Below are 8,908 nucleotides of genomic sequence, written 5' to 3' on the forward strand. Positions count from 1 at the left end.
AAAAAAAAAAAAAAAAAAAAAAAAAAGAGTCAGAGTGGGAGGCCCACGCCGAAGCTGACAACGAAGTGGAACAAAGAAGGGAAACCTGAACAACCACCACATACAATCCCCACTCCCCCTTCTCTTTCTCTTTTTCTCTATCCCATTTCCCAAATATTTATACGCTCCTTTACTCTCTCCGCCACCCCTCTCTCTCTCTCTCTCTCTCTCTCTCTCTCTCTCTCTCTCTCCATTTTCTTCTTCCACTTCTTTCCATTTCTTTTGATTCCCTTTTCTTCCCCATTTCCTTTTTTTTCTTCTTTCTCTGTGCTGATGATGGTGAACGACGACTGGCTTACGGCGGCCATGGCCGACGATGGAGTGGTGGTCGAGCTGTTGGTGCGGTTGAAGCAATCGCAGGCTGTGTCGCCTTCCAAATCTCCACTCCCGGTGACGGTGCCGTTCACTTGGGGGATTAGGCAGCTGAGGTCTAGAACGGCGACGACGGTTGGTAGATGTGGCGATGGTGTCTTGGTGAGGAACAATAAGGATGTTGACTCAACCAGATGGAGTCCTACGACGCCGCTTTCGTGGAGCGGTGGAGGTTCGCCTTCTGCTACGCTTGACGGTTATGAGGAGTCTAGCCGTCCTGCTACACTCTCGCACGCTGTTTCCAGATTTAAGGTTCTTGACTTTTTCTCACTATTCTTATGATTCTGTGTCATCTGTTTTGGATTTTTGCAGTTTCGTCTCTTATCTCGACTCTGTGTTCGCTCTGGTTTCCCGATCTTTGCGGTTTTTTTTGCTACGAGTTCTTAAATCTTAGCGCTGGCGTTCTTAATTACGGTTTTCCTCTGGCGGTGGTGTCGGCTGTAGAGTTCAGCGGCGTGGATTCTCTCATGAAACATTCTTATCTCGGAGAACCATCGTATATTGTGTTGTGATTGTTTAGCCATTTGTTTTTCCAAGAATCCGATTCTGATTCCGTATCATGAAACATCTCTTGATTTCCTCGTCATTTTCTTCTACAGCTTAACGCAACAAAATTCCTCTCTCAGAGCTCACACAACTGCAAATCTCTCAATTCCATAACTGCTCTGTATTTTCACCAAACAGTTTCAAGTTCTCGCCATCAATGGCGGACAACCTTCACGAATCACCGTTTGAGAAACTGCTTTTTAATTCAAAAATCCCCGATATACCCCCTAGATTCTCCAATCACGTTCACGTGAAGAGACGAGGTCAGCGGATGAACGCTGCTTGAAATTACTTCGCGTTTTCTCCTCGCCTCGATTCAAATCTCCTGTGGACTCGAATTCACTCATTTCTTCAATTTGACCAAAACGCCCTTCCAATCCCTCGCTAGATTCCAAAGCCTTTCAAATCGTACACCGAGTCGATATTTCGTCACACACGAGACTTTCCTATAGAAACTCTCTTCCATCGCCGACGGTTTACTTATGGACCATTGAAAGCTCCTGGAAACTTCCCTACGGCCATTGTCCTTTTTATTTTTTACTATTCTACCCCTTGACGCGTAAAAGATTCATCACAAAGGACGAGGGTATTCTGGTCACACACACACACACACACACACAAATTCCGAGCCGGTTCGATCGAACCGGATGCCAGATTCGACGGTGGATGATACTGCAAAGTGAGGGCCCAAATCAGATCAGGTAAAGAGGAGAGGCGTTCATAAGAGATAGGTCTGCGTTAGGTTTGAAGAGTAATTATCAGGTGTGGCGATGGTACATGGTTGGTTCCAGTGTTCCCTTACTGGAAACCCATTATTTATAATTTTCATGGATTTGAATTGGCATCATGAAAATGGTTGGAAGAAGAACAATAAAATAATGGAATTGTTGTTTAAGTTGTTGGGCCATTAGAGAGGATGGGAATAGGATAAAGGAAGATCCACGTGACCGAGTCACGCGGGGTGGGAATACAAAACAGGAGCCGGTGTGGGTGTGGTCGCAACGAAGTCTTAAAGTGACCACGTGGAATTCATGATGTGGCGTGCGATTCTGGTAAATGCAAAATTGGGTGATATTTTTTGTGGGAGGAGTTAGAGAGGGAAAGAGAAATGGGCTTAGTCCATGTGGAATTCATGATGTGGCGTTCATCTCTTTGCCTTGACTGCTAGTTCTACCTTCAAACTTGGTGTTAGTAATCATTCTTGTCAATTTGTTTGGATTATTGTTTTCTAATCTTGATTCTCGTTAATGGGTTTAGAGTTGAATTAAACTTTATGTTATTTGTTTATGATACTGATTCTTATTAATGGGTTTAGAGTTGACTTTTGATCCTTATTTATGAGCTTGGAGTTGACTTGAACTTAGTTTATATGTGTTTGGATTTGGTGTTTTCAGGGTGCTGCTGCAAATGAATCCGGGGCTGGCACTGCAACAAAGAGGTTAAGACGAAAGAAGGTAATTTCTTAAAGAATGTTGTTGAAAATAGATAATGGGTTTGTTGGGGTGTGGCTGTATGAGCCAAGCATTTGTTTGTTGCCGACGTTAGATGAGTTGTTGGCTTGCATTGTTCTTGAAGAATGCATGGTTGGTTCAACCACTAATTGTAACGTAGCTTGTTTTACTGTTGTTTAATGATGAAATACTCTTGTTGTTTGTTTTTCAGACATTTGCTGAACTTAAAGAAGAGGAGAGCGTGCTTTTGAATGAGAAAATTCATCTAAAAAAGGTATAATTTTAATATTGTTTTTATGGGTAGAACAACAACCTTTTTTATTTTTTGAAAATTGGTAGAACAACAACTTTAAAGTTGTAATTTCTTTTATATATTCTGGGTCTTTTTAGCCTTTTTCTTTAATATATATATATATATTGAATCTAACACAAATTAGGGACAATTGCCTTATCTTGTTCGTGATTGTGATGACCTAACTTACTTTTTGAACAGGAACTTGCCAATCTAAGAGCTACCTTCGAAGAACAAAGAGCCAAGAATTTGAGTTTGAAGAAAATGAAGGTAAGTAATTGTCTGCTTTCGTTTTCCATGAACACCTGAACTATACTGTCTTTTTGCCTTTGTAAAGTTTCAAAAAGATTGAACAGGAAAGATTCTCAGCACTAACTTATCGAACTAAGCAATCTCTAAAACAATCTCTTGCTTGCTTGCTTTTACTTTATGAACGAACAGGTGGATTTGAACATGAAATACGCAGAAAAATTCAATACAAACTCCAAGATGATGATGCTGCAAGAGGACTCTTCATCCACACTAACCCATCAAAGGGAAAGCTCTAACATTGAAGCAATTCCTCCAACATTGCTGCCACTCACCGGGGCAGGTTCGGGGAGGTTCGAGGCTCAATCACAGAAGAAAAGCAAATCATCGACCGAAGACGATTGTGTCTTTTTCTTACCGGATTTGAATATGACACCCTCAGAGGATTGACCAAGGTTAAAAATACATTGATTATGTCTCTCTTTCTAATATGTTGACATGGTTGAAGCAATTATTTGATGATGGCAAAAAAGTTTGCTATATCTTGTACAAGGCCTAAGCAGACTGTTATTAATATTGGTTTAACATTTGTTGATTCCTACGTTCTATAATTTTTCTTTCTTGAAGGCTGTAATCCTTTGGGTTAAACCCATTGTTGAATCCCTCCCTCTACAATGGTGTAGGTTTTTATTCATTCGTTGTAGCGTTTTATATAGGTACACAGTCACTGAATTTGTTTGCCTCAACTACTTTGTTACAAGGCTTTGTTTTGGGGCATTTCCACTTTTTACTGCGCCTTCTTTTTGTTTCTGCTTTCTTTCTCCTGATGTTGACACAAAACTGCCTAATAATGCCAAGGATTTATCTAGTGCACAAGGTTGAATTAAAATATAAGGCGTTTCAAAACTGGGAAATGGACTCATGAGTAGCCCTTAGAGCGGAGTTGGAGAGGTTCTGACCCTTTGTTTTCATCTTGACTCTGAAATATAAAGTATCTAGGGTAGAAATGAAGACGTTTGACATTTTCATCTCGACTTGGGATGAGAAGTTCTCTTCAACAAAGATTCATCACGACATAGGGACATGAAGTTCTTTTAATAAAGATTCGTCTCGAATCAGGGACATGAAGTTCTTTTAATAAAGATTCGTCTCGACTCAAGGACATGAAGTTCTTTTAACAAAGATTCGCCTTGACTTGGAACATGAAGTTCTTTTAACAAAGATTCGTCTAGACTCGAGACATGGGGTTTTCTTCAACAAAGATTCATCTCAACTTGGGACATGACAAAGATTCATCATGACTTGGAACATGACAAAGATTCATCACGACCCGGGACATGACAAAGATTCATCACGACCCGAGACATGAAGTTCTTTTAACAAAGATTCGTCTCGACTTAGAACATGAGGTTTTCTTCAACAAAGATTCATCTCAACCTCTCTTCAACAAGCTCGATGCAGCGATATAAAACAAGTTCTACTGGGTTGAGTGCACACTCCATGTCCACGGCAATTTGATTGTAGTCGGTCTTGTTCTCCGACATGATGCCCGTCACGAGGATCCGGAGAGGTAGAAGCCATTCGTTATAGGACTTCTGCAGATTGCTTTTCAATAACACTCCAGTATGGTTTGTGCTTCCTGTTCCACAAGTTCAAATAAGTTCCAGTTTGGCCAGCACTTTATATGCCTCAGGTAAGATGAAAAGTATATGCCAAAGGACAATTTCTAAATTCTTCAGCAGCAATTTTGATACAAAATGCTATATACCAAAAGACACTAATATTTAACTTTCAGCAGTGGTACCTGTTGCCTCTGTTATCAGCACGTATCGGTATAGATTGAGAGCCGAAAGAACCTGTAAAACACAAAAAGTTCTTAATCGAATATATTATAGGACCAACATGAAGAAGACAAAGTAATAATTCGTAATATCTAGCCCAGAATTCACATACTTGACACCCTTATGAATGCTCCTTTTTTATCTATTGTTTCGGGACAGACCGAGGATGTAAAGCCCGTATGTATTTTTCTTTTTTCTTTTCGCATGAAATACTTTGCCTGTAATTTCTACGCATATGAACATCACTATACATATAAACTCAGATTTAACAGTTGTATTAGTGATAGACTTCCATTATGTATTTACTTGAAGATGGGAAGAACTAGTGAACACGGGCACGACTAGCGAAAAGCGACAATAAATCATAGGAGATATGGCTTTAGAAATTGAAAAGAGGCCAATAAACAGAAAATAACATGAAAGGGCAAGAAAGTTCTTGTTATTTAGTTGTTTAAATACCGCATCACTCTGCTCTGGAAGCACTGGAGGACCCCCTTTTGGAGGTCGCAAAACCTGCTCCACCAATTCGAGAATACCTGCAGTCCAAAATGATGGTTTTGGACGTGCTTCTGCATCGACTTGCTGAACGTCCGTTGCAACTCTTTTTCGGCAAAGCTCCACGTGCATTTCTCCTTTAACAAGATCCAAAAGAAGTGCAACCTATTAAAATTTTTTAACCATAAGGTCAGAGATGTTGCTAGAGCCTGGATGAGTACTAACAATTAATCGAAAAGGGAAGCTTTGATCAGGTTTACCATAGAGGGAGAGTCGCTATTCACAATCAGAGCTCTTAACATGTCGAACCTTTCGGAACATGGGATGTCAGCAAGTAACTGATTATGGAACTCGACGTAAATCAGTTGATATCGACATAGAAGAATTGCAGTGTGTAAAAAACATTAAGCTATTAACCTTTGCTTTGAGAGAGAGCAGACATAAGAAACCCACCTTTTTAAATAAACCAAATGCATTCTTCCTTAGTATTGTATCTGGTGCATACATGATAATTATCTGAACAGCCTGCAATGTAACTTGACCAACAAAGAGTTTAGACAATCTTCAGAACCCAACACAATCCATAGAAATTCAAAAATATGAATCTGAAGAACACAAGATACTACCTGCAAAGCAGCAAAAATACTCGGCATATACAACATGTAGTCACTTCGATCGTCATCAAAACTTTCAGAGCCATTAATGCTAAGCAAGAAGTCAATAGCATCTTTCTTTAATTTCCAAGACAGACCCGAAAAAGAGAGCATGTGGCTGAACATGCCTATAGCTTTCCATCTTTCAGTTTGTTTGGTTGCTAGCTCATCTTTAAGATCACTCATTTTTTCTTCTGCAGCCTGAGCAACCTCTTCAGAAAGATATCCCCAAAGAACTGCATGAATAAAGCAATAGAAAAAAGATGGGAAACAAAAAAGAAGGCAACGACTTAAAACGTATCGATTAAGCATGGAGGGTCTTCTTTGAAACTAATGAACACAAACCTGAAAGACATGCACCGTGCTTGATGTAGGAAAAACAAGCAGTATAATCATCTTCATCTTCTAAAGTATAAAAAATGAACAAAGGGTGATAAGTGGATTAAGGAAAATATAAACTTGACTAGGGAAAGCAACAGGGGTTACCTCCAATAATGTTGGAAATTTTGTCAATATCAGATCCAGTGATGAGACCAACATATGACAACCCACAGAATGGAAGAAAACACGACAACTTTGAAACAAAAGGAAGACAGCTCGAAACTTCATGGCTCATGTTGACTGAAAAAAGAGCCTGCATTACAATTATGCATTAGACATTTGAGAGAGGCAGAAAAAACAGCTGTGTTCAGCAGAAACCCAGGGTAAGAAAGCGCGGTATATGAACGAGTCAGCAAAATTTTATTTGAATAGGAAAAATACCATGATTTGCAATGCATAAAGACCGAGCAGAGATTGGAGCTTGTCGTGTACTTTGCCATCCTGTATCATAAATTGGAAGATCCTCAGGAATGGCCATCAGGCAAATCCTTAAAAGAAAAAAGTATTATCACATCGAAACACCACGTACCAACTTTTCACAAACCGACTGGATGGAATTGGCAATGTCCATCGCTCTGCCGTACAAAGTGTCACATTTCACATCCTCATCACTTGTTTCAAAATCTACTGCTTTAAGTGCATTGAGGACAACAGGAACTACTACTTTTATTTGCTCAAAATGACGCCTCTGAATGGAACGAATCACTGGAAACCGAAAAAAGAGAGAAGCAAAAACTAACTATTTTATGGGCCTAGAGATACTTATAGATGACCCAAGGATGGGGATGTCCACCAAACCAAGCAATCCAACCACCCTTCCTCAAAGATACTTTTTATTTAGTAATTACCTTTTGAGAGCCCGCTTAAAAAAGGGGCAATGGAATTGGTTCCCTTGGTCATCTGGAAATCTAAAGCCTGATGCAATTGCAATAGCAATGATTGTCATTGAAGAAGTCAAATATAGAAATAATCCACCATATGAAGCAAGAACAAGTTTGAAATGAACTTAGAACTGCATGCCTAATCGTATTGTAATAGAAAATAAACTACCCAGTTAAGTCTATGAGGAAGCGATTACTGAAGTACCTCGCAAAGAATCGACAGCATATCCCGCGGACTACACATCGTAACGAACCTATCAATAATATTATCAACGATCTCCAGACATCCGTCTACCCCTACAAACTTGGAAACTGCCTTTGGGAGATCAAATGAAAGAGTGTCAATAGTTCCCTGCAACATTTGTGAGAAGAAGTGTCAGCTAAGCAAAAAAACCATACAACATAGAATGTCGAAGATATCAAGACGAACTTACAAAAACAAACAAAAGAACAAAACCTGATCTAATAAAGGAGAAGATATAAATTGATAAATCTCATTGAGGACTTCAAAGACATGGCTCTCTGAATCTCCATTGTCCAATTCTGTTTCAGCAGCCTCTGAAATAGAATCAAGGCAATTCACCAGCTCAGATACCATGGCTTCAGATTGACGGGTGTCTCCGTTTTCAATTGACTTGAAATAGACAATCAGATAGTTAAATTCCGGCCATTGTCAAGTTGCTTACAGAAAAGAAATAAAAAACACATAATCCTTGCGCCTTAAAACAATACTATCATCACTTTAAACTACAGAATGTTTATTTTCCTTGCAGGTTCATATAAAAAATCTTTAAAATGACAATTCTACAACTATCCACTTTCAATCCCTAATTGAAAATAAGGTCCCTGTTATCACTTAGTTGAATGGAGTAGCAAACAAGCATTAAATCGGGGGGAAATGGAGTTTGAGCAGACAGATTTTCAAACTGGAACTTCTAGGGCTTACCTTGGCGCAAGCCGCAAGTATTTCACGGAGCCGAAGCACAGAAGGACGAGCATCAGAACGCTCGGTGAGTTGAAGCTTCGATAAACAGTGATCATCGGCCTTCTCCATTGAAATGACTATCCACCGCTGTAACCTTAAGAACACTATATACTAATCTGATTATTCTCCGTTGCCCACCAGCGGTTGCAAGTTCGTTCCGCCGTATCTATTATCCGGCGCGGCGGAGAGGTGTTCAAAGTATCGGTCGCGTCGCCGGGTGGAGAGGTAACCACTTCCAAACGGATCTACCCGGTCCGAATATTTATATGCACACTCCGGATTTACAAATTCTCTGCCAGTTTTGAAGTTCGTTATTGCAAACAATTTTTATTCCGTCAAATTACAAGCTTCTCTCCCTTTATCCTATTTTCTATTTTTCATATTATTTTAATAATCAATTATTTTTTATTTTATTTTTTTGTAAATTAAAAAATAGGGTTTTAAATTTCACTCCTTTTTTTTTTTCTCTTTTTGATATTTTTCCAAAATAAATAAAAAATAATAATTCTCTAAATTTTTTATTACGGTTACTTTTCTTAATTATATTTATTTTTCTAACAAATCTTTTTACTCTTAATTATACTCTCTTTTTCTCTTTATTATTATTTTATTTAAAATTCGTATCTTTCTATTTTTTCTTTTTAAAAAAACTTAAAATATTTATTAAATATATATAAGTTTCGTTAAAAAACAGAAAAACTAAAAAAAAAAAATTAAATTGGG

At 38.7% G+C, this 8,908-nt stretch overlaps 2 protein-coding genes across 3 annotated transcripts; one reads left to right on the top strand and one right to left on the bottom strand.

Annotated features, from left to right (window-relative positions):
• The first annotated feature begins 116 nt into the window (after positions 1-116).
• LOC111480308 lies at positions 117-3,734 on the top strand. 2 transcript variants are annotated; one of them, XM_023125273.1, is made up of 5 exons: positions 117-666; positions 2,352-2,411; positions 2,620-2,682; positions 2,902-2,970; positions 3,142-3,734. In XM_023125273.1, the coding sequence occupies exons 1-5, from the start codon at positions 313-315 to the stop codon at positions 3,397-3,399; spliced, it is 804 nt and encodes a 267-aa protein (XP_022981041.1). In that variant the 5' UTR covers positions 117-312; the 3' UTR covers positions 3,400-3,734. The 2 variants fall into 2 exon arrangements, with proteins under 2 accessions (XP_022981041.1, XP_022981042.1); XM_023125274.1 differs by having other exon boundaries at positions 119-663.
• Positions 3,735-3,972: 238 nt separating this feature from the next.
• Positions 3,973-8,477, bottom strand: LOC111480257 (aberrant root formation protein 4). Its single transcript, XM_023125196.1, has 14 exons — positions 8,147-8,477; positions 7,658-7,834; positions 7,406-7,552; positions 7,168-7,234; positions 6,849-7,024; positions 6,701-6,760; positions 6,425-6,572; positions 6,284-6,343; positions 5,912-6,174; positions 5,739-5,810; positions 5,546-5,623; positions 5,250-5,450; positions 4,754-4,805; positions 3,973-4,588 (listed from the first exon to the last, which is right to left on the bottom strand). The coding sequence occupies exons 1-14, from the start codon at positions 8,252-8,254 to the stop codon at positions 4,377-4,379; spliced, it is 1,821 nt and encodes a 606-aa protein (XP_022980964.1). The 5' UTR covers positions 8,255-8,477; the 3' UTR covers positions 3,973-4,376.
• Between the last annotated feature and the right edge of the window lie 431 nt (positions 8,478-8,908).

This window comes from Cucurbita maxima, unplaced genomic scaffold (assembly GCF_002738345.1).
Source record: "Cucurbita maxima cultivar Rimu unplaced genomic scaffold, Cmax_1.0 Cma_Scf00006, whole genome shotgun sequence".
Taxonomy (NCBI): domain Eukaryota; kingdom Viridiplantae; phylum Streptophyta; class Magnoliopsida; order Cucurbitales; family Cucurbitaceae; genus Cucurbita; species Cucurbita maxima.

What these genes read in the sequence shown, in the direction of transcription:
- LOC111480308 (XM_023125273.1), top strand. Translation starts at nt 313, where the DNA reads ATGATGGTGAACGACGACTGGCTTACGGCGGCCATGGCCGACGATGGA. An exon ending in CTGTTTCCAGATTTAAGGTT is followed by an intron (nt 667 to 2,351) that starts CTTGACTTTTTC and finishes TGGTGTTTTCAG; the next exon opens with GGTGCTGCTGCAAATGAATC. An exon ending in AGAAAATTCATCTAAAAAAG is followed by an intron (nt 2,683 to 2,901) that starts GTATAATTTTAA and finishes CTTTTTGAACAG; the next exon opens with GAACTTGCCAATCTAAGAGC.
- LOC111480257 (XM_023125196.1), bottom strand. Translation starts at nt 8,254, where the DNA reads ATGGAGAAGGCCGATGATCACTGTTTATCGAAGCTTCAACTCACCGAG. An exon ending in CTTCTCCTTTATTAGATCAG is followed by an intron (nt 7,553 to 7,657) that starts GTTTTGTTCTTT and finishes CAAATGTTGCAG; the next exon opens with GGAACTATTGACACTCTTTC. An exon ending in GTATTTTTGCTGCTTTGCAG is followed by an intron (nt 5,811 to 5,911) that starts GTAGTATCTTGT and finishes GTTACATTGCAG; the next exon opens with GCTGTTCAGATAATTATCAT.